Genomic DNA, 24,754 nt, shown 5'->3' on the forward strand with positions numbered 1-24,754 from the left:
TAGGCAGCTTGAGAAGCAGACATCTACAGTAAAAAAGAAAGCTTCTTGAAAGGCGTACGCAGCAAAGAACACGCTCACAGAGTCCTACCTCTTCCTTAGAGGTACGATTGGACAAGATTATCAAATGCAGCGAATTAGCCCTAAATGAGGCAGCTCTTGCGCGTCAAGAAATTCGTGATTTACGAGCTGCAAATGAGAAGCAGCTTCAAAAGAAAAAAAAGTCTACTAAGCAACTTACTGCTTCAGAGGGTCTTTCTATTCAGGAGGGTCAGGAGCGATTTCAGCAGAAGAATCAGGTCTCTGAAGCTCAAGATACTAGACCTAAGGATCCAGGACTTCTTGCAGTTGGGCCCCGTGTACGCGCTCCACCGCAATGTTCTAATTGTCATATTCGGGGGCATACTAGGGTTAGATGTCCTAATCCACCTAGTAATTAGTTTGATATAGAAATGCGATTGTTTTGTTGATAAAAAGGTGCTTAAATCTCACCTAGTCGTGGAAATCGGGTGGAGGTGCGGCGCTCGCTTGCATGCGGCGCTCGCTTACCGATTACGTTAACTATAAGATGTCTTTATGTCAGCGGTTGATAAGTACAATTATGCCCATGAGGTACCTATCCTATGCTATCTTGCTCCGTACATGCAACCTTGTCCACGCATAAAACGCCTACAACACACATATCGTTTGCTGGTTGGGTGGGTCGCAAACGTATCGCAGACTCGCAGCAAACTCTGTATCAGGAGTGCGGCATGCGAGGTAACTAGGGAGCCACTGAGGATGACCAGATAAATGAACACAAATATCCCAACAAGATGAGAGTGACATGATCAAGAAAAGACCCTGCCCTAGGTCATATACATTGAATGAGTTGGTGGAGTGAAAGTGTTGGTAGGCGACCGGCGAATGCGTGGCAGATCAGCTTCACGCATTCAGTACACCTACCTAGAGTGCATTTTCCCAACGATCCTTCCATCATCATCATCATTTTCATCAACATCAACAGTAATGACATATACATCCCACATGTCACGTGCATCCTTTCCCAGGAACACAAGCCAAGGATAGGCGCCAACTCAACCATATCCAGGTTTTGTTTCTGCAGTAATAACATATAACATCCCAGGTATCGCGGGCGTCTGTCCCCAAGGAGTATATCGTGGTTCTGTTTCTGTAGTTAGCGTATATCCCAGGTTTCTTGGACAGAACCATGAAATAACCAAGGTATCTGATGAGCTCGCGATCTCCTCATCTTTCTAGTTTGAGACATCGGATTGCAAAACCAAATCTCTTTATGCAGGAGTCGAAAGCGGTATAACATGCCTCAACCTCAGGATGATACTGTTGGTATCGTGTGATAGCACGGCCCCTTGATGTGGAGCCATTGAATATCGCATATAAACAATGCTTCTTCGCCGGTAAAGGTATCCAGCAACGTCGTGAAGCCTTCGATGTCTGTCTTGGTTCCTGGTCTTTCGAAATACGTTAGACGTTCCAGCAGATGAAACGTAAGAATGATTGTGTCTGGGTAACTCACGGAGACCATTGTTATTCGCTTGCCGCTTCTCTCACGCCGGTCTAGCTGGCCGGGGGTAGGGTAGGACCTGATCAACCAGTCTGCAGGGCCGAGATAGCCCCATGATGAAGTTCGATGAGATCAAGACGTCGAAGAGTAGGCGTATATATCAGATCATGTTGCCGCAGATGTATGCTTGTTTTGCACAGTCTTTGGATGATATTGAGTATAAATTCGCCGCTGTGGTGAGGATCGCGGGGAATCGTGCTCAAGCGTCTCACGGCCCTTGGTATCGAAAAATTCCTTCCGTTTGGAACGTCTTGAGGGATTGAGTCGCGGCTTCATGAGCTTTGCCGCGGGCGATTTCCTCCAGGCTGGAGTATGTGTCCAGAGGATGTGTCTCACGAATGGTATCGCGTGTTACTGCATTAAATCAAATGCTTTGGTTGTCCCGGTTCGACAGATGACGACCTTTGTTGGGGCTCTATCGAAGTCACCCGGTATATCCCGTCCAGTATACATGAGAGTAAACAGTTCTCCCCTTCCTTAACCATTCACTCTCTAGGTAGCTGTGACCGCTAGGCCGCCGGAGAATGCTGTTTTCAAACAGGACAGGGGCGGTCCTCTCCACCAGCGCAGAAACGTTCAAGAGTTGCTTCCTTTGCATCACGGTTCATGCATGTCCGTTCCAGTCAACCAGGCCAACGTTAGGTGTACACTGAAGGAGGAAATCTCTTGTCATGGAGTGATATAGTACCTGTACATCGGAGTATGTACCACGTTTGAACGAGTCCGCGCACCATAGAAAATGCCACACATTCCAAGCAGCAAGCAGCCTTGATATTGTAGTGTCCGTCGTGTCGCAATGGATATTGTCTGGACCCGCAAACAAGACATGAATATCGTCATCGGTTTTCGAAATAAATATCCACTGCGTTTTTCTGAACGGCAGGACACACGGACATTCATTAGAGCCATGGTTTTGGCCCAAAAGGGGTACTCCTTAACTGTAACTCCCGATCCGTTCTCCCATGGATACGCTGAGAGTAGATGTTCTTTTTCCGGAAAAGGTACTAAGGGATCCTGACTGTCCTTAGCTCCCTGATTAACACCCACTGTCGTGCCCCCGCCACGGTCACAAATCTCGTCGTCAGCGTCAGATCCTTCGCTGCTGTTTTGGTCCCTAGGCGCCTTTTCAATGTGCTGACCACTCTCACTGTAGCGTTAGACCTCGTCTGTCTGCACGTTCACAGGTCGCTCTTGAAGGTCAGTCTCACGGTGCTTCGTCTTCGGAATCGAAGGGAGAAACCGACTGGGAGAATGGTTTGTTCGGGAAGTTTCCTTCCTCATTGGCATTTTGCAACAATGGACATCCGTCGAAAGTCGCATCCTTGGTGGAGGAATGTACCCTGGTTTTGGACGTATCGAAGATATAGTGGCAGTAGTATATCATTGATTTCTGTCTCGTCGTCAGTCGAAATCAAGTCAACTCATTTCTTATCCAGAGTAGGGGACGAACCGGACAGATGGCGGTGACCAGACAGTCGGATTCCACCGACTTTTTCAGTTCTAGTTTGGTCTTATGCGCGTCAACCTTGCATCTAAGTATATTAAAACCGGTTAGGGAGATATTCTAGAGTAGCTGACTCGAAGATGTACCCGCATTATGTGGACAACAGGACACAATTTGACGATCTTCTAAGATGTTTGTGACAAAGCCTGCAAAATCCCCGATGATCTTGTTTCCCGAACCTCGAAGGCGGATATAAAGGACGGTTCCGTGAGTATCATATTCGAGGCTTTTGACGTAGTAACTCGCGAAGTCTGGAAACAAATTCCATGCTTTACTCGCAGCCATGGGGTACGCTATTGCACTCGCGCCCCCAACCCGTTGCAGGTAACAGAGATATTCGACGAAATCCAGAGGCAAGTGAGACACCCATGACACTCATACGATGCGGCGCATCATGGCGAACTATTCATTGCTGAATCCTCTGATCGGGATCATCGAGGGCACGGAGGTCAAGAGTTCGAAGTGCATCTTCCAGCTCATCTCTCCAGATTGTAGGTCTCCCACTCTGTGCGAATGCTTGGAGTGTCCCAATTTGCCTTGCCGCCGAAGACAAACAAACAGATGCGCTCTTCTGATTCATGATAGCCAGACGAAGACAGATGGGAGACGGCTTAGTACCATGCCTGCTGTATCTCGCCATCTTTGGTATTTCAACCCAGCAATCCCAATTGCGACCGCTTCCAAGTCGATAGTTGGTGACTTTATGAATTACTTTCCGCCCAAACACCGCGTTTTGAGGTTTGGTCTGAAGCAACAGGTCCGAAAGCTCGATAACCGATGATTTTATTGATGTATACCCAAACACCGCGTCCTGGGTTTTCGTCATCGAGCTGCTCGCTTTTTCAACTTCAGGTCCCGGCCGTATCTGCCATTTTCGATACTTCAACCGAGAAAAAGAAAAACCTGATGCCGTTGCGCCAAAATCAAACGTTCTGGCTGATGAGTCTATGGTTGACTCGCCTCCCAAGCCCCACTTTTTGGGCTTCCATCATTCAGCTGCTAGCTTCTTGGATTCAGTGGGAGCCATTCGCAAACCCCGCGATACTTTCTCAAGGGTGAATTTGGCTCGCCTATCGGTATCTAGGCGATGGTTAGCTGTGTTGGTGTGACATCTCGTGAAACATGAAACATACTCACTGCAATCAAGCTTTAGGTGTCTCCCCTGGCAGGGAACTTGCGTTACAGTTTCAAAAACGACCTTCTCTTGGCTGTTGATGTACTCGTGTATCGCGGAGGATAAGACCATTTGTTTTGTCTCCCCAAGGTTTGACAAACCTACGCACCGCTCCACATAGAGGCCAGGTTTCGAAGTTGGTTGGTTGATAAACGGATATGCCGGCAGGGACATTCCAGCGGGACGTGGACGGAGTGGAGGGCAATCCTGGATATTTGTGTTCATTGTGGGATGACCTGGACTGGGGATGATCTGGTCCGAAGAATCTCAGACTAGATGGGAAAATGGCCGGTCCTTCATCGGTGTGTCTGACAGGAAACTCAATTCTTATTGAAAGTAAAGAAGCCACCGGAATAGTTTGCACTCCCTCCCTGATTGAATACTCTGGAGTTGGTGTTACGGTACGAGTCACCTCGAACCAGCTATTCTCTGTTAGTAACAACAGAATGAACAATGAGGTTCCAGGAATAGGTGGAAAGGAAATAGACATCGCTGGGAAAAATCAATCATCGGTGAAATAGTGTACCTTTGTTTGGAAAGCTGACGGAAATGCGACGTATACTCTGCCGCATGATTGCTCAACGGAACTGGATCCCCACCGCAAACACCAGGACTACCTTGAGCAATGAATGTATCATTCCCAATGGTTGGATCCTGGTTGGATCAAAGGGCAAAGACTTTTATATACGATCGGCTACCACATGAACCATTAGCGATGATATCAGATAACAAACGACGCCGACAAACACACTTACCAGGCGTCCATTAACCAGAACAACGTTTGTATCGTTGATACACTCTACCAAGCAATCCTCATTCGCAGGTATCAAGTCGACCCTGACTCGTCTCGCAGAGTGCGTCAACCGTGATAGACAATCGACTATCGGCACGAACAAGTAGCACTGGTGATAACAATGACGTAGGCAACACACTGACCTGGGTATGGATTCATCGAACCGTTGGACGGATCGATGATTGCTTCATTGACTTTTCAATGAGTATATTGTCGAGGCCGTTCTCCAAATTCCACCAAGTCGACATCTTCTGTTAGCGTACATCGTGGCTTTGTCATGTATGATCGACTATGAACATTCACAATCAGTCAATGACAGTCATAACAAATCCCTTAACAAACCCACTTACTCAGATGGCCATTACCCTAGTACGTGGGGTGGGGAATTGTTGTTGTTTCATCGATCGTGGCCGATGCCTCCGACAAGGACCAATCTCATCTTCCACCATGAAGTCCACGTCTTCGGTTTTCCACCACATACCGAAGCAACCACGGAATGCCAATTCACAACAGAAGGCTTTCAGATCGCCTAGTCGAGTATCCCTGCGGAAGTCAAACTCAGGGACGCCGAACGTCGAGGGAAGGCAGTTTATCTGTGAACTCTCCAGGCATGTCACGCGGCATGAAGAAGCTCCCTCAACGGAAAGGGACGAAATTGAAAACCGTCTGTCCGACGAGCCAAGGCGTGCTCAACCAGAAAAATGTAAGGAGCAGTGCAAGGAAGGTCGATCAACAAGCAACCCCAGGGCAGATCCATAAGCATGATACCTAGCCCAGCAAGCTATTCTGGGTCTGCCGAGTACCTAGCCCAGGAGGTTAGCTAGCTTGTTCAAGCAGTTGACATCTCCACACTCACCTGATGTTCATGTCACAGTTTTGGGTAGCGACCCTGACGGTAGGCCAAGGATGTATTTCCAACCAGCCCTTCAATATCCACCACCACAATCACATACACCGAGGACCCTACGTCCTCTGTCTCTCTGTGGTCCCGTTGTCCACCCACCACTTTGTGCTGGGTTTCAATCATATCATCCAAGCAATGGTAGGCAATGCAGAGTTGGTCACCACACCAATGTCAATTTTCGAGGGTACGAGAATGGGAATGGAGTGGAAACAAGGATATATTATCAAGAGGATGCAAGAAAAAAGGTCAGAGCAGCAGCCTGTGCCATCAAGAAAAGTAAAAGACGTGCGTAATCACCATGCTAGGTGAGCAGCATCGCATGAGGGAAGGGATTCTGGATAAAGAAGAGAAGAAAAATGTGACAGAGGGCAGACAGAAGATACATGCAGTGTTCAGCATGGCACAGGCGTACATACGGCCAGACAGCCGGTGATGGGTGGTGGGTTACATTGTAGCATGTGTCTCGATGCAGCTCGTTGGGATGACCGACTAGTGTGGGACAAAGAGAAGAGTTGAAGGAGGTATATATATAAACGAAGAGGAGAGGAATAAAAGGAAAGATGGACAATAAAGAGGAAGGAGTAACCAGAGGATCGACTCGCTTTATATCACAAATCTACTGTAGGTAACCATCAATCTAGACCAGCCCGTCGGCCGAATCCGCAAAAACGTACGATTGACATGGACTAACATGGATAGAGACAGCTGAGATGACTCAAGACGCAGCTACCCATAGGCAGTACGTAAAAATTTTCAGGTATATGCAATTATATGTCGTCAGATCATGTACAGGTCCACCACCCATTCCTACACGGCCGGCGCCTCCCACGAATCTCGTTTGATCTTCATCACGGCCGACTGCTTATGAGGGAATGTAACCTCACCTTCCTTGTAGAAGCCCGATCGCTGGAGATAGTCAATGACCCTAAACTCGGTTAGCAACGTTCAACAGACCCAACCAACTCCCACACCAACGCAAACTCACTTGACATTGTCCACCCGTGGTTCCAACATGACCGTCTCCGTGCGCAGATCCGACAGCCAACACCAGTGCACCAACGCATCAAGCCAGATGGCAACTCGGTGGGCTCCTCGGAACTCCTGCTCGCCCACCAACAGATGGATGCCCCGATCGTAGTTACCCGCTCCCCCAATGAGCGGGCCCAGACGGTCCTCCTTGACCCAGTAAATCTCAAAGTACCCAAACGGCTTGCCGTCCCAGCATCCAATCACCGGGAAGCTGTTTCGGCTGCTGAGGTTGTGGCGCAAAAACTCCTCCTGTTTTTCGATCGGGCCGCCCTCCCCCCAAGATGCATTCACCCGCGGGTCATTCATCCACTTGTGCAGCAAGTCCAGGTCGGACGGACTGTCCCCAGGCGGCGCAGCGGCCGGGGGCCCTCTCGTTTTGGCCGAAGGCAGATAAGGCACCCGGAAGGACAGATACTGCTGCACGCTGGGGATATACCGCACGTAGAACACCTCGCCCTGGTGAGGCGGCTTTGGCCGAACAGGATGCCGCACTCCATTCGTGAAGATGTACTGGGTGGGCGGGGGCGGGAAGTACGTCGGAAGATGGCTCCCGGAGGCATACGGCCCCTCACTGGGTGCGTAAGGGGCTAGGGCCTCCCCTGTGGTACCATGAGCCTCGGCTAGGTACATACTGTTGCGGGCGGGGGCAAAGGTGTGCGCAGAGGACTGCGGAGTGAGGGTGAAGAGAAACAAGCGGGGATCGAGTTGCCAGAACGAGCGTCGGCTCACAAACATCGAGCCCCAGATGTCTTGGTCCGACGGGTCCGCGCCGACGCAGGACGCCTCGCTGGTGATGATGCCCATCCGCTCAAGCTTCTGCAGCAAGTTGCGACCCTGGAAGATCCCCTCCCGTCGGATGTAGATGCGCCAATCCCCTTTTGGCCGACCAGATGGGGGCGTGTTTGCTGACGCCTCCGTTTGCATATGCGGATTGGGTTCCGGTTCGTGGAAGTACCACCACAGGGTGACCCAGAGCATCATCGCGATCTGACGGGTCGGTGAGGTGGGCGGCTTGTAGTCGCTATCCGAAGGGTTGATCATGTACGAGAGATAGAGGCTGTCATCGCGCAGCGTCGGGGAGACGAATTTGCCCTGGGTGCGACCTGTTTCGCGGTCCTCTGATTCCCCGGCCCCCTCCCCATCCTGGGCGGCTTGGTCGCCGTGGTGTTTGGTGGAGAGGACAATATTCCAGCCCGGCGGCAGAATGGAGCTGCTGGTGTGCGCATCCTTCGACTTGAACATGACGCCACCAAACACGGGTGTGACAGTGAAAAGCTGCCCATTGGGCAGGTGGCACGTATTGTGTCGCATGATGGACGAGTGCGATGAGAGGGGATGGAAAACAACCAGAGCGAGAAATTGGGATGCTGCTGGGCAAAGAGACGATAGGAGCGGTAAGAGGAAGAAAGAGAATGGAAAGGGGGACGGGGAGGACCACAATAAAGAGCACAAGAGCGCACGACTGCTTGGTCGAGCAGGTTGTGATTGTGGACTGATTTGTGTCGCTCTTTGCCAACTTGGGAGGTGACGTAGACCGGCCGCCTTCCCAACGGGGCTTAGCGGCTGTGTGTGCGGAGGGGCAGAGCGCTGACTCAGCCCTGCCCCTCCATCGGATACGTCATGTGACCACTGATCGTTATCTGATAACATCATCCTTGATCAGTCCTGTACGGAGTACAAATTCGACATTCATTCGACTTCAGTTTGATTTCAATTTGTCGATTTGATTTCAGTCACGACTCATCCTAGAATCCTGATTACGCAGGCTACGTGGAGAATAATTGGCAAGCAACATGATAATATTGAGCAATCTGGGAGTACATAATTTAACACGACATTAATGAGGATTATAACCAGCAAAAAAAAAAAAGCCAAAGAAATATAATAAAGGCCACGAGTCAATCCTGCGGAAGGAGACATCAGAACCGGCCAACAGACAGAATAAAAAAAACATGCACCCATCGTAAACAGGTGTGATGATAGAAACAGTATCACTAACTAAACAATGGCCCGTTGATCGAGACCAGACACAAAGGAAAACTTTTTATCCCGTCAGCAGTGCCATCATCGGTGATCCCATTGCTGGATCCCGATTGCGACTGCTGACATTGGGAGGGTGACGCGAGGCATCCAAGCCCCCGCCCACCACAGAACCAATCCCATAACCAAAAGATCAAACAGAAACAGCATGGTACACAACGCTATCACAAGGCGAAATCAAAACCGACTTTTTTTTTTGGAGGATTTTATAATTGTTGTGCTTTTTCTTCTTTCAGCTTAAACCTGGGTTTGAGCTTGAGCCATAGCCTTCCAGTACTGCTCGCGCTGTTCAGCCTCCTCAAGAGACTTTTCCAGTTCGGCAATGCGACGCTCCATGACGTCTTGTCGCTCCAGCTTGCGAGCACGAGACTTTCGGGCAGCCTCAGTGTTACGAGCTCGCTTCATGGCGACGGGGTCACACGAGTCAAACTTGATGGGCGGCAAGGGCTTGCGCTGACGAGCATTGACACCAGCCACGGTGGATGGCTTAGTTGCTTGGCGAGAGGAAGGCGACGGAGCACTGGAAGGCGACCTGGCCTTGGGAGAAGGCATGGGAACCTCTTCCGTCTCCTGGGGCTTGGGGGCGGCAGCGGGGGCCACGTCCAAGGTCGTCGAGTCGAGTGGCAAGGCAGGGAAGGCATCCTGAGTGGGGAAGAGAGAATCCCACTCCTCATGACCAGGAGCCAGCTCCATGTCCGTTGCGAACATGGGGGAGGTATCTTGGCTGAAGTATCCTGGCGAATCGAACGAGGGCGTGCTGAGGTCGGTGAAAGAAGTAGACGGGGGAGCGGAAGCATCCATGAGCAAATCCTTCGGCGAGATGGTCCCCGGCGGGGCATCTGCCATGGCCTCCTTGGGCGCCATGATGCCGGTAGGAATCTGCTGGGGGGAGAGCATGGACAAGTCGAAGTCCGCCCCGAATTGGTCGGTTGAGAAATCAAAGAGATCGGGAAGATCTACAGAATTAGTCTGGGTCTGGGATAAGGCCAAAGACAGCGAGAGCAGCGCGAGCTTACCGTGAGCCATGTTGGGCGTAGACATCATGCGATGGTGATGTGTCGGGTGCAACTGCTGATTCTGATAATACGAAAGATGGGTGGGACTGTGGAACAAAGGGACGGGTGGGCGATTCAAAGAGGCGGAATTCGGCGCAGAATTCGAAGCCACAGAGGCAGCGTGAACACGCAAGAGGTGCTTCCGACTGGAGGGACTAGACCGATGAGACAAAGACTGAGGGAACCCGGTAGACTGCGAGGCAAGTCTGGCGACACGGGGAACCTGAACTGGCGAACTGGCAAGTTGCCGAGGCTGCTGCGGCTGATGTTGCTGCTGCGGCTGCTGCAAACTGGAGGATTGTCGTCGAGGAAGGTGCCCGGAACGAACCAGAAATGGATGATAGGCGGCTAATCTAGGGGCTGTACTCGAGGGTACTGGAGCAGAGAAGTCCCTGGGTCGAGGCTGAGGACAAGGGGGATATAGAACGAAGTCCTCCTGCGGGGAGCTGTTGTTGTTGTTGACGTTGGAATTCGATAACTGAGCCAAAGGCTGTGGGGGCGGGGGTGTTGGAAGCCATGGTTGCTGGTGGTTATCCGTGTTGAACGACGTGACGTCGAACGAAGAAATAGTGTTCGGGGAACTTGAGCTACGCGATGCGCTGCTGAAGTTCAGAGGTCCTGGGACAGGAGACTCTGAAGGAGAAAGAAGAGGGGAGAAAATAGAAGACGAGGTCCGTGAAGGATCTATGATGTCTGTCTCGGAGGAGAAAGACGGGCTCTTTCCGTTAGACGGATTTAGAAGGCCATTTTGCAGTAATAACTGGTATGCAAGGTCTTTGTCAAACTGAGAGTGTATGGTGGCGGCTATCCGCGATTAATCTAGAGCAGAGTAGATGAAACAGGATAGTGGTGTGTAGTGGTGAGATGATGAGAAAGAATAATAAAGATGGAGTAGACAAAGAAGAGGGAAGAAAGGGAGAAGGAAGAGCGCCAGGCAGCGACGGGGAATCAGGCACTTCTTAAACTCGAGTGTGCGCCCGTGGACCGGACCGGCAGCCAATGACCGGCGGGGGGAGTCTCCGCCTGTCGCGCTAACCGGAAGGAGGCAAGGCGCGGCGGTGAACGCGGTCAGCAGGTGTGACTCATATCTTTCGTGCCTGCGGATTGGCCCCGTCCGCCCGAGGGGTGCCCCAGGCATGCCGTCCTCTTGCTAGGTACTACGGAGTAGTCTGCTCACTACTTGCGCTGACTGAAACCGCTGCCTTTGCCATTGTCCAATAACCGCCCATGCCTCCTAGGCATCAACCTGCGAAGGGGATGTGCCGTGCATGTCGCCGGCTGGCGCACAGCCTCTCTGTCGGGGTCTGTTTTGGGAGTGTCGGGGAAGACGCATGGAGGAGCCGCAAGTGGGCGGATGACTAATCCTGCGGGTGTTGGTGTCCTCGAAGGGCGCGGCCTCAAACCCGTTCGGGCAAGGCCACCTTCCGTGCCATCCGCCTTTCTCCTCTTTGCTCTTACAGAGTAACTCCAGAGTGCTCCTGCGCTGACGAAAATGACAGTTGGACATATCAACGAGGCTTCCCTCGAGAAAGCGAGGAATGTGAGACCCAATTCCTGCAATACTCGGAATACACTGTTCGTGTACGGAGTATAGGATGTACCATGGACTACGAGTATGGACTATGGAGTGCAGACTCGGACAACGATCGACATGCGCGACAATTCATGATTGGGTCCAATCCAAAGGATCTCGATAATAACACGAATGACAAACAGCCCTAACTCCCTCAGAAGTCAGAACGTCGCACTCTCCGTCTTAGGAGTCCTGACATTCCACTATGACTGATCCATTTAGAAGTAAGTATATTAATCCCCTCTTCCCCTTTCCAACACTCCCTCAAATGAAAGACCAATTCCCATTAATAATACCAGTTACAACCAAGTTCCAACGGAGACTCTCCTATCTGGATCTCTACTCCTGCTCCTGTAAGCAGAGTTTTTCAGGTGGAAAAGGAATACGACCGGACAAATGAAAGCAACCACGGTTCCTGCGCCCCTCGCCTAAAAAGCCCGCCGTCCAACTTTAGCCCGCCGAACCAAGGTTTTAACCGTTTAGCATTGAGAGAATTTCAGAATTATCAATTCCCCCAAACCCTAGTGCCGTTCGTAGTGCCTGGAAGTTGAAGATGACGAGCACCGGGCCGGTCGAAATTATTAATGCTGGTTGATCCAGGCAATCGCAATTTAAATACTTCTCGAGCATGGGAAATTGGCCAGGCAGAGTAATAATACAACGGAGTAGAATCCATGTGAAAATCGAAAATCAGAAAGACAGGCATGAAAATGAAACCCGCGCATTGAGCGCCTAATTCCGAATTACCTCAGTCAAGAATGTGAAACTAAACGGGGACGCATTTCTCGGGTTTTTCCGTCGAGGTTGCTCCCGATCCCTAGCAAGGGCAAGCAGAAATGTTGTCCGTCCGTAGTCCAACTCCGTCCGGAGCCTACCTAGGAGGAGATAATGCTTTATCCCCGGAGAATGACGCTCAACTCCGGTTTGCACGTCCACCTCCCACCTACATATCCAGAACCCGTTGTCAATAATAAATAAATAAAAAATCAATAACCCTATCCTACTGTAAATTCCCAGCCAAATCAAGGAACCACAGTACCCCAATCTCGTAAAACAACAAGTCCCATGATCGATTTAGACTGCAGAGGCTTGCCGATTGATCTCTTGACTCTTGACTATTTCGTCCGCCTGCACGACGTTGTGCCCTGGTTTCGGTTGATGACGTAGTTTACTAACTAACGTCTTACTTGCACGGTTGCACCGGCATTCGAAAATTCAACATTATTAATCTTCGCTCTTGGTGTACACCGGAGTAGTTAGAGCCGCAGGGTTGTGATATCTAAGCCACGCATGTTATATAACTAACTAACTAGTTACCTAGTTCAGTTGACTACTGTACATTGGTACATTGGACTGGACTGGACTATCTTATCATGGGTATTATAGCATGTGCTACATACCGTATCCTTGATGTCCGTGTACATACCTAGGTACATAGGATGGATCTGGACATGTGAACACTAATAACTACGTAAGTTGCTAACACGAGCTGCTGTGGTGTTTTAGTGCTCTATCGATTAAGCAGGTTTTTGCTCTGAAGATATATAATTATATATACTTAAGACGGATAGTGCGGGTCATCCGGTCTCCCACGGAAGCCAATACAATAGACATCCCAAGCGCCGAGGGACTACAATGACCGAGAACGATCCAAAGAACAAACAATACACCTCCATTGATACTCTGATCGATCTCATTTATCTGGAGCATTTCATCAGTCACTTGATCCATGTTCTGTTTGCCTTGCCTGCAGTACCTCTAGTAATGATGTCCATGCAAAGATGGGGGGGGGGGTTTTTTTTTTGGACCACGCGAGTGTATCAGCATGATCGCAAATGATAAAAATCATATCAAGTTAGTTTAATTACTTGATGATGGATTCGAATGATAGCATGAAAGAATTCCAACTCGAATTTTTTGTGACGGTCGCGTGTGACTTGACATTCGGAGGTCGGATAGGTGAACCGCACCTAGCACGCCTATCAAACTGCAGATGATTAAGTAGAGCCGTCAAGGAACGGACATACGGACTAAATAAGGTACCTAGCGGTGTGCATGTCAATGACTAGACATACTCCATAGCCATATGGCAGATGCATGCCATATCCATTGACGTCCATCGACCCATCCACACCGCATCCACATGGGTCGGAGTGGAGAGTTGCAGATCCAATTGAACTACGGAGTAATACCCTCCACCACGTTGTACTTGACTTAAAATCAATGCTGAAGAATCAAATCTATTAATTATTACCTATGATGCTAGAAAGGTATGAAACTATGGTACCATCGGCATGCTAGACACACCAAGACCACGCAAGCATACCGCACCGAAGTCGATAGTTCGGTCAATCCGAGTGGTGGGAGGATCCAACATGAAGTACCAGGGTCCCATACCATCACCCTTCCTCCCACAGCAGGGTATCAAAAAAGCAACAGACGAAAAGCATCAAACGGCGAAACAAAACATAAGCTCAGTATAAATCAGAAAAACAAGTGGTATCAATCTAGTTTGGACGGCGCACAGCATGAACACGCAAGACCGACCCAGGCCTCTCTTGCGCGAACGGATATCATAAAAGGAATGAAATTCGGTCTGATGCCGAGACACCAGGCCGGAAAATGACCGCCAAAGCAACACAGGGTATCAGTGACACTCTCCGGCAGACCCCTTACAACAAGGATACCAAAGAAGCGACAGAACAAAACAAAACAGATCAATAGGTATAACGCATGATCCTTTTTTTTTCTTTTTAGGTTTCCGTTTCATATTCCGATCGTCAAGTGACGACCAAAGCAGAGGATGGGGACACGAAAGTATTAAGCCCACCATCGCTCATACTCAACAATCCGCTCGGGAGGATTTCAAGCAGCAGCCTGGACGGGAGCAGCGGTGGAAGAAACGTTGACGGGCTTAGACTCCTCGGTGGCGGGGGTCTCAGCGGGCTGGGCGCTCTCCTCAGCGGGAGACTCCTCAACGGTCTCCTGCTTGGGGGCAGCAGTCTCGGGCTTGGCCTCGGTCTCGGTGGCAGTGGCCTCCTTGGGGGTCTCAGACTTCACGGCCTTGCTGGGCTTGCGGAAAAGACCTCCGAGCTTGTTACCCTTGGGCTTGGCCTCGCCATCGGTTCCCTCGTTGTCGGAGTCACCCTTCTTCTTACCGAAGTTACCGAAGAAAGAGGTGCGGCGCTTGTCCTTGGGGGTCTCCGCGGCAGGGGACTGAGCGGGAGTGGCCTCCTTAGCGGCCTCACCCTCAGCAGGGGCAGTGACACTCTCGGGCTCGATGGGCTTCACAGCAGCCTCCTCGACAGGGTTGTCGAGCTGAGGAGCAGTGCTGGCGACAGCAGGAGTCTCGGCGGGAGAAGTGGCCTCCTTCTCCGACTTCTCGTGAGAGGGGCTGGTGACCTTCTGGAAAAAGTTGCCGAAGAGAGAGGTACGCTTGGACTTCTCGGCCTTCTTTTCCTCCTTCTTTTCCTCCTTTTCTTCCTTCTTCTCCTCCTTCTCCTTCTTGTCGGCAACCTCAGCGGGGGCGTCGGTAGGAGCCTCAGTAGCAGGGGCAGCAGCAACAGCAGGGGCAGCCTCAGAAGCCTCGGCAGCGGGAGCAGCAGCCTCAGCGGGAGCCTCGGTGGAGGCCTCGGCGGGCTTGGCCTCCTCGACCTTCTCCTCCTTCTTCTCCTCGCCTTCCTCCTTCTTTCCGAGGAGAGTTCCGAACAGGCTGGTTCTCTTGCGAGACTGAGAGCGGCTCTTGGCGGTGGCCTTGTCCTTGGGCTCCTCAGCGGGGGCAGTTTCCTCCTTCTTGGCCTCCTCCTTAGCCTCGGCAGGCTTGTCGGCGGGCTTCTCAGCAGGCTTAGCAGCGGCGGCGGCGGTGGCAGGCTTGGCTGTGGCAGACATTAGCATTCACTCACTTCGTGCACCGGCTCATATATTAAACTTACTCAGCTTCTCAAGCTCGGCCTTGTAGCCCTCGCTACCGGTGATGGCCTCCTTCTCGGCCTTAGCCTCAGCGGTCTTGGCCTCAAGGGCGGCGACCCAGCTGTCACGCTCAGCAGCGCTCGTGGCCTGGAAAGTGTGCTTGTGTCCGTTGACCTTGAACAGGAACTCGTTGCTACCCTCCTTGGTGACGTCGGTGACATCGGCCTATCCAATATTAGCACATTCCCATATCACCTTGCGCACGCGACAAACTCACCAAGTTGAAGATACCAGCGGGGGTAGCCTTGTCCTCGGCGCGCTTGGTGAAGAAGAGCAGACCCTTGCCGGTCTGGCTAGCCCAGGCGGCGATGGGGTTGGCAACGGCAGGCTTCTCGTTCTGGTGGAAGATGGACAGGTTCTTGGCCTCGACAGCCTCCTCGCTGAAGTAGAAGAAACGCTTAGAGAAGCGCAGACCCCTAGAGAAAACAAAATCGTCAGTAACCTAGACCCTGCTGATCTGTAACAATATGAATGCGCTTACTTGACGAGACCAGGGGCCTTGTGGCCGAGCACGCCCTCGGACGCAGGGGTCACCTCCTCCTTCTTAGCCTCCTCCTTGGGCTGCTCAGCGACATCCTCCTTCTTGTCCTCAGCAGCAGCGGCGGGGGCAGCCTCGGTGTTCTCGGCGGCAACCTCCTTGGGGGCCTCAGCAGCAGGAGCCTCCGTGGCGGGAGCCTCGGTGGCAGCGGGCGCTTCAGTAGCAGGAGCAACAGCAGGAGCGGCGACAGGCGTCTCCTCAACAGGCTTCTGGACGTCAGACATGGTGATTAGGTAGATATTATAGTATTGGGTTGATTAAAATAGATGGTAATAGGGAAGCTGGCGAAGCTTCGTAAAATAGGCGTCAAGGTCGAGCAGGGTATCTCTGAAAAGGAGGGGGGTATCTCAACAAGCAACAAGAGCTTTCTAAGCACAAAAGGCTAGAAGAGCTCGGGTATCACAACGAAAGGTAAAAAGGGTTTGAGGGAGTGAGAAGGGAAAAAAGAAACGAACCAAGGTCGTGTGGTATGGAATGGAATGGGGAGAGAGAAGAGAGAGAGAAGGAAGAAGAAGAAAAAGAAGAGAAGAAAAGAGGGAAAAGGGAAAAAGAAATTGACGGCCGCAGAAGAAGGAGAAGGGGCGAAATGGCATAACCCTCCCCCCCAAAAGAGCAGAATAAACCGGACGCAAAGACAAGGGTGTGGACAGCAGCGGCGCCCAGAAGGGAAAGGAGCTGCAGGGCGGCCAGCCTAGACAGAAAGAGGGGTGGGTCCTCGGAGAACCACCCAAGGTACCTTTTTACTTTTAGAATAAGGGGTGGCCCCATCCTTGGATCATAGGAGTACTCAGTACCTATACTACTGTAGGTTCAGTACACTTCTGGAGACTGACTGTAGGAATTTTTGTTCACCTGCATCTCACGATAATCGCGAACATGAAACCGCCCATTATTGTGCAGAAATTTTTTCCCTTATTTCTGATCAATTAACCCGGGCGGGTTTAGAACACGAAAAGAAATTGACACTAAATTAGACCAAAAAGATTAATAAATTAAAAACAGCAGAAAATTCAACACCAACAAGAAAAGGAAATGAAAACGAAAATAAGGATAGTCATAAGAATCGTCACTCCCCCCATCAAAAAATGAAAAAAGGAGTCGGGAGAATAACAGTCTAACAGTAACTATGACAGCTAAAAGCAGTTCTCCTGCTCCTGCTAACTTTACCGGTCGTGCAGATTAGCTAACTAACGGCTCTAGCCCCTCTCCTTTTCTCCCCCTCCTGAAAATTTCATCCGAGTTTGATGATCATTAAAATTTCTGCCTGACACTGGAAGTACTGTCTGCGATAGATTGCCAAACGATCAAGATGCATATTAACGGCGGATTAAGAGTCAGCATTTCCGATCGCCTTTGCAGACGGGGTGAATCAAGAAAAGGCAATGTAACATGGTAGGACAAGCCAAAACAAAACACACCCAAGTCAGCAGGACCTGCTGAGCTCACCGCGGTGGGACATCCATGAACCAGCCACCCATTCGGGTTGGAACCATGGTCCCCTTTTCAGATCATCCCGAACATTTCGAACTGCGTGGTTGAGTCATACTCCGGGAGTAGGCCCAGTATTCTATCATTAATTCATTACTGAGTAGGATCATAGATCATCGGTTAATAGGGACGAATAGCGTCGCTTGAATAGATAGTAATAATTATATCGATCGATCTTATAGTTGTGGATGTCTGTCTTCATACTTCGTACTGTACTCCGACAGAGGAAAAGGGAGAAGGGAGAAAAAAACCAAGCGTGACCCTGGCTCCACCCAATGATCTCGATTCTCGCCCCCTTCTGACTAAAATTCCCGTGTTCTACTTTAGCCCTTTGTCGACCAATTTTCCTCCGATAGTCTGAGTCGGACTAGAAACTGGATAAAACTTCAGCAAGAAACCTTCAGTAAAACAAACCAGTATGTACGGAGTAGTAACTATGTAGTACAAAATAATCAACGGCCGATAACAAACTCTCAAACAACAGGAATTTCCATCCGGATTTCTGACAGCCCAACGCCCGTCCATCCATTCCTCCAACCTTACCGCTGGACAAAAAGATGTGCAGAAAAGCGTCGCGTGGACGGGTCTAACGCACAATAGGCCCCGTGACTCGGACGCCGGGACCAACCAGCGAGGAGTCTACCCCTCCATCAGGGGATGATGTCTTTTTTTTTTTTTTTTTTTTTTTTTTTTTTTTTTTTTTTGGTTTCTCTAACCCTTTCAAGATACATTCCTTTCTCTTCTGTGTATGGAGGGGTATATCTTATGATTCTTATCGTGAATGCTCTGTACGGTGTACAGGGGATTCCATTGTTCTATTGGTATTACACACGACGTAGTTAAAAGTTAGCCCTACTTTATGAGTTCCCTTATCTATAGCCATACAATATTGTATAGTATATCCAACGAGCCCAAAATTAAGCACAGTAACGTCCATGAGGCCAGAGGTCAGAAGCCAGAAGTCCATACCCTCAATAGGAACTCCATTAAACTTTCCAAGTACGGAGTAGGTTGACTGACTGTTTGACATGGAATGGAAGATTCTAGTTTTCTTGGTCCTTATGTCTCTGATCGGGATAACCTCGTTATAACCTACCTACCTACCAACCTACCTAGTTTCACTCTGACGGTGATTCTTGTTTTGAAGGATCTAGAAACTTTTTCTTGTCCCTCTTACTTTCTTTGGTTGATTACTTGGCCCTACATACCGTATGTAGTAGGCACTACTCCGTACACCGTGTAGGTAAACTAAAGCAAAGGTGGGAACGGTAACATAGAAAAAAAAATCAAATAAAAATCCGGAAAAGCGTTATAGTTACGGAGTAGTTACATGCTCAGACTCGGTTAACTTACGTAGACATCAACCCTATTAGGAAAAGGAACGAATACGATCCCTACTCCCTAGGTAAGGCCGCAACTCGAAGAACAAAAGAATTCAACCCAAGGAGAAGAACGGGTACGAAAAAAAAAAAAAAAGATAGTCCAAGGATTGACTTAGACTAGACTGCTCGATAGCTAGTTAGCTAACGGACTAGACCAGTAGTAATCTAGTATAGCAGGTTATTAGCGCCGTGGTGGATGCTTGCAGAGGGAGACCCACTTGGACGGCGCTATTGTGCGGCAGCCCTATCTCAAGTCCTACTATGTAATGTACACGGTGTACTCGACTTACGAAGTACTCGGGGGGCTGTAGCCTTGCGTGTAGTAAGTCAGATAGATACTATAACTATAACAGACGTAGGTAGTTGAAGGGGCGAAGTAAGCATACACATTTATGGATCCATCTACATACACATATACCGTATACACCCACCCTATTCCGTAATACTAACTACACCGTATACTCCCGTAGTCTGATATATTCCCGGTAACTAAACTAAACTAGCCACCCAGTCCACTCCCAGTACTCTCCACTCCCCCTTTTCTCCCACAGACCGTTTCGAGACTCACCCGACACGATGCCCGGTCCTGGCCAATCAGGCCACCGTCGATCCCGCCCATCTGATGATCGCTGGCTGGCCTTGGCCCGTGTCTTGATTTCCGGTATGATTGGGATATGCGCGGGCGGGTTTCATCGTCTGTTGTTCGGAGGACGATGCGCCGATTATTTTTATCTACTGCAGTTATCATTTTGGAGGATTTCATTGCTATTCCTATAGTAAGCCAACTACGAAGTATCAGAATATGATTGGTATCGGTCCCTTCGAATTCCCTCATATCCAGATCCTCCTGAGTAGATGGCGCCATGCTGGCTGGCTACTGCTAATGGTTATTCCGGCGCTAAGCGAGTCTCGGTAGTCGGTAGATGAAGTCATGAACGGATGGTCTGTAGCCATCCCGGAAGAAATAGGGTATAGTTCGCCGCCCTGGTAACCCGTACGACTTACGATCTGAAGAAATAGACCAGGTACACATACAGTCATACACATACTGTACAAAGGCAGGTTGATTTCTTTTTCTCTATTTTTGCCTTCCTCTGACACATGCAGCCATGCATCATGATCTGGATCTCAACGGCCCATCACAGCATGTTCTACGATACTGTGTACTCTTACGGAGAAAGAAGGCGAGATCGTAATCCCTATCAGATGTCATACTTATATCAGATCATATTATAAGATGTGCAAGTAAATGGATCAATCCAATCCTCTGTCCCCGCATGCGACCACCTGACACATTTGTCCGGTCATGTGCAGAAATGGCATCATCTTGCATCAACGTCTCATGACTGCGGCTCGGCGGTTTTGCTTTGCCCGCTTCGTCCTGTAATTCTGACTGCTCACTGCTCACTCAATTCACTATATAATCACGTCATGCTGGTAGCTCACGACTTCGATCCAACGGGATAATAGTAGGTACATACATACATACAGTTAAACACTCAAACAGCCGCCAAATCAAATCAAATCAATTATTATGCAATTGGGAACCCAAAAGACTCATCCCACCGATCAACAACCCGCCATGCCACTCATGCTGCCGTCGTAAGAACATAACTGGTAAATAAAGTTAGCGCCGTCGAGTCGATCAGAGGATCCTTCTCACTCACGAGGTGATGCTGTCCATCCGTTCCGTGGTCAACTTCAGACTGACCGTCAGCAGCTCCCGCGCAACCTCCGGTTCGGCCTCCCGCAACGCCTGCCACTTCTCTGCACTCAGACACCAAGCCACGCAGTCTTGCTCCGCCTTGACCGTCGCCGTCCGTCGGGTCTCGCTGAAGAACGGCAGCTCGCCACACGGTCGCCCGGCCACGATGAGCTCGAAATACCGCCCCTGTGGCAGTTCATACTCCGCGCGTAGCATACCCGACTCCAGGAGATAGAATGCCTGGGGGACGTCGCCTTCTTCAAACAGGATGGTGCCTGCGCTGTAGCTTTCGCGAGCGAAGTACGTGCAGGCCGAGAACCAAAAGTCCTCGTTGCGCACGCTCAACCCTTGGAATGTCTGCAGGAGGAGAGGGAGCGGTTGACGCATCGCCGACCATGCCGCCGGAACCATCACGGCCGTCTCGTCTTCACGAAGGGTCGTGGTAGCAGCCTGCTGCAGGTACCGGTGGCGGGGTGAGCTCACGATCGCGTCGTGCATCTGATGGGCCGAAGGTGGCGCAGGAACCTCCAAGAAGGCCGGCGATGCTTTCTTCTTCAGTAGAGCTTCGCGATGACTGTAGAACACTTTGAGATAGTCATTCTCGCAGAACTCTAGAGCCGAGTTGAGGTCCTCAAAGATTTCCACGTCGTTCTCAGGCGCAAAGAGTTCAACATTTTGAAGGCTGCGGCCTACGTCGCCCTGTACGTCCAGCCCTGAAATGATTATCTGCACGTTTCGCTTCCGAAGCACCCGGTTGATGCGCGTAAAGGCCTCGGCCGCTGAGAAATCCATGCCGTACACACGAGTGAAATCGAGAATCAGGAACCGAATCGGGCGTCGGTTGAATGACTCCTCTTCGATGAGACCGCGCATGGTATTCTCGACATTGACGATAGTTCCGAAGAATAGATAGCCGCCGAGTTTGGTGATGAGAGTCTGCTGGCCTGCCTCTCTCAAGAACCGTTGTTGGATAGGAGGTCGTCGGACCGTGGAGCCCGTGATCTTGCCGGAGAACGTGGCTCGGATGGCCGACTTGCGCGAGGTTTGGACCACAAAGCTCATGCATGCCAGAATGATACCAATAAAGATGCCGACGACGAAATCCCAGGCACCCATTGTTACGACAATGATAACAACCTCCTCAATTTAGTCGGCGAATCCTACCAGAGAATGATGGGTTCAACTTACCGTCACGTATTCGTGGCGATGCAACTTGCCCCAAGTGTCAACCAAAGCCTCCTGCATCAGCTCGATGCCCAGCATGAATATGAGAGCTCCCACGACCATCACCGGGATGAATCCGACGATCACTGGACCGATGAGAAGGATGCCTCCGGTGGCAGCCGCAAGCATGATTCCCGCCAGGCGATTATTACCTCCACTATCAATGAACAACAGACTGTTGGTATATACAAGGTAATTCTATGAACTCTGAGTTAGCAATGCCTAGTCACATACTGCTCGAATTAACCGCAAGCCTACCTGTATGCTGCCTGCAAACCCCGACAAGGCATTGGTCACTCCATGGGCCATGAGCTCACGGTCCACGTTCAGGTTATCCTCGCCTGTGGATATTCCAAGAGCCGGAACATTGATAGGAACATGAAGAACCCCAAAGAAGGTGAGGGCAAACATAGCAGGAATAGTATCCACAAAGGCAGTCCAATCCACGGCGCCGAAATCTGCGACTGTCAGGTTGTGTAGCTCCAATGGCCGGAGGAGACTCACCATAAAGTGTATAGAAATGCCACCAGGGGTTGGAAGATGACGGAGCATCGAATACCCACCCGCTTTGGCGTAACGCATCCATGGATACCCTCGCAGCAAGTTTGACAATGTAGAAGATGATAGCTACGCCGATGAAATAACCACCCACCAAGAAATTTGAACGCACAAAGCGCTTGAGAACAAGAAGACCAACCGCAAGCAAAACGGGAATCATCCAAAGAAATACAGTATCCAACTGGAAGAGCTTCTGCAACGTAGGAAGCGTATACTCAAGAGAACCAGGCAGTCGAGCCGACACCTCCACGCCGGTCTGCATGAGGAAGAAGCCCACACCACCAATGCAGCCAATCAGAATGTGTCTGGGGAAGAATCCAATCAGAGACCCCAGCCCACACGTCCCCATCAAGAAGAATACTAACCCTGTCAGGATCGAACTGACAGAGAAGGCCAAGATGCAGGTCGCCAGAACCGACTTTGGGTTATCCTGACCAACGCGCGCTAGAATGGTGAAAGCCATCTGATGAAAGAAGGGAACGACTTCTATCATCTCACTGCCTATACCTCCACGGAAGATGGACCCTCCGCACGAGAAGACCAGTTGAGAGATAATGGTACTGACGTAAAACATGGAGATGCCGTCCGACCCCAGCTCGGAGAAGATCGGCTCTCCCAAGGGAAACAAGATCATACCGTACGAGAGAGCATCGAGGATATTGAGCAAGAGGCCGAGGAACACGGACGGAAGCAGGCTAACCGGCTCAACGATACCTCTCTGCCACACGGTCCGCCTATCCCACGACTTCGGATTACTCAACACCCGGAAAGTAAAAGCAGCGTTCGAAAGAGTTTTATAAAATGCATTCAATCTCGGATCGAGTGCCACACCCTGCCTCTCAACGTCTTCTGAAATTCCGTAGTTACGACTGTTTTTTGACTGCGAGGATCTGGGGAGTAAGGAAGTTCGTTCGTTGATGGGGGCCTGATGCACGTCGGTTGTGAGAGCTGGAATCGGGTTGGAAGCCCCATTCTCATCAACGCCATCCCCTGATGTGCCGCTGGCCCTGTGGCATAAATCACTTTCAGGGTAGTCGGACGGACTCCGAATCATCTCGGTCAAAACCGAGGATCCCGTAACAGGGCCCGGAAGCGGCGTGATGTCAAGAGGAGCCGACATTTCAGGAACTACAGTATCAGCTAGCGATGAAGAAGAAACAGAAGATGAAGAAGAAGCGTTAGGTTGAGAGGCCTGGTGAAAGATATCCAAAGACGGGGGAAGCGTGCGTTCCTGTGGTAAGGAGCTTCCATTAAGCGACAATGCAAAGGATGCCAGCTCGGCCGTTTGCTCTCGGAGGCCATGGGATGAATAGTGAGCCGGGTCTAAGCCAGCTGGTTAGCATACTTACAACGACATTACTCAAATTCGAGCTTCCATGTATGGCATCGCACCTTGGGTATGGTTGAATGACCGGTGATAAAAGGAGCGGGTCGGGGTCCTGTAACTGCCTCCACCAGACCCCGAGGATTCAATCCCCAGAGTTCGAGGAGGACTGCCACCGTTGGCCTGTTCAACGGGAATGTTAATCGCGTCTCGATCCACGCTGTTGGGGAGAGAGGAGCAGCGTGGAGACAGCCGAGAAGCGCATGAATCACTCCGACCTCGCGATCGGAAGACTCCCATCGTGAAGGACGCCGGACAGGTCAACGCCCAGGTTTTTTGATAATCTGCACTTGGAATCACGCAACGCCGACCCCGCAAGAAAATTGACCTGGTGGCTTAAACTTCTTGATAACATTGGTTGGGTGCGGAGAAGAGATGATGGCTGATGACGCAAGTGTCAGGCAGAAAACCAGGGGCAATTGGCATCGCTATGCTAAGGGGACATTGTGCGGGAAGAAAGACAACGAATAACGATAGAAAAGAAGGATATCGATGAGGAGGAAGCTGTTGGGGCGAGAGAGAAAATGACGAGGTGGGCGAGAAAGCTAAGCTAAGGTAAAGCAAGGAACTGTTATCGGAGGGTGACTAAAAAAAGTCTTATCACGGGTTTATCACCGCTCCACCCGGGGCTGCCTTAGTCGCCTGGTCTAGCCTGTCATTCTAGAGAATGGAGTATTATGGGGCGAAAGAAAGCGAGTGGATTTGATTTCTACCGTGTACGTTATGCTATCAGTGACTGATGGATTCGGGCCCATGGCCACAAAAATTCTCCGTTGCTATCGTATTTCCGATCGAGTGGGGTCTGGTATGAGGCCATTCGTCTTGATAGGCCACTGCCAATAGCCTCATATC

At 50.5% G+C, this 24,754-nt stretch overlaps 4 protein-coding genes across 4 annotated transcripts; all 4 read right to left on the reverse strand.

Annotated features, from left to right (window-relative positions):
- Positions 1-6,764: 6,764 nt before the first annotated feature.
- On the reverse strand, positions 6,765-8,297 carry LDX57_000392 (GNAT family N-acetyltransferase; the record flags this gene model as incomplete). The annotated part of the gene is made up of 2 exons (XM_046082039.1): positions 6,765-6,882; positions 6,943-8,297. The coding sequence occupies 2 exons, from the start codon at positions 8,295-8,297 to the stop codon at positions 6,765-6,767; spliced, it is 1,473 nt and encodes a 490-aa protein (XP_045937996.1).
- Positions 8,298-9,263: 966 nt separating this feature from the next.
- Positions 9,264-10,599, reverse strand: cpcA (amino acid starvation-responsive transcription factor GCN4; the record flags this gene model as incomplete). The annotated part of the gene is made up of 3 exons (XM_046082040.1): positions 9,264-9,982; positions 10,043-10,371; positions 10,448-10,599. The coding sequence occupies 3 exons, from the start codon at positions 10,597-10,599 to the stop codon at positions 9,264-9,266; spliced, it is 1,200 nt and encodes a 399-aa protein (XP_045937997.1).
- Positions 10,600-14,519: 3,920 nt separating this feature from the next.
- LDX57_000394 (uncharacterized protein) lies at positions 14,520-16,385 on the reverse strand (the record flags this gene model as incomplete). Its single annotated transcript, XM_046082041.1, has 4 exons — positions 14,520-15,529; positions 15,587-15,788; positions 15,841-16,039; positions 16,105-16,385. The coding sequence occupies 4 exons, from the start codon at positions 16,383-16,385 to the stop codon at positions 14,520-14,522; spliced, it is 1,692 nt and encodes a 563-aa protein (XP_045937998.1).
- Positions 16,386-20,620: 4,235 nt separating this feature from the next.
- On the reverse strand, positions 20,621-24,142 carry LDX57_000395 (sulfate transporter family protein; the record flags this gene model as incomplete). The annotated part of the gene is made up of 6 exons (XM_046082042.1): positions 20,621-20,645; positions 20,699-21,873; positions 21,925-22,158; positions 22,219-22,418; positions 22,465-23,841; positions 23,911-24,142. The coding sequence occupies 6 exons, from the start codon at positions 24,140-24,142 to the stop codon at positions 20,621-20,623; spliced, it is 3,243 nt and encodes a 1,080-aa protein (XP_045937999.1).
- Positions 24,143-24,754: the final 612 nt, after the last annotated feature.

The sequence above is a fragment of the Aspergillus melleus genome, assembly GCF_016097325.1.
Source record: "Aspergillus melleus strain CBS 546.65 chromosome Unknown contig1, whole genome shotgun sequence".
NCBI lineage: Eukaryota > Fungi > Ascomycota > Eurotiomycetes > Eurotiales > Aspergillaceae > Aspergillus > Aspergillus melleus.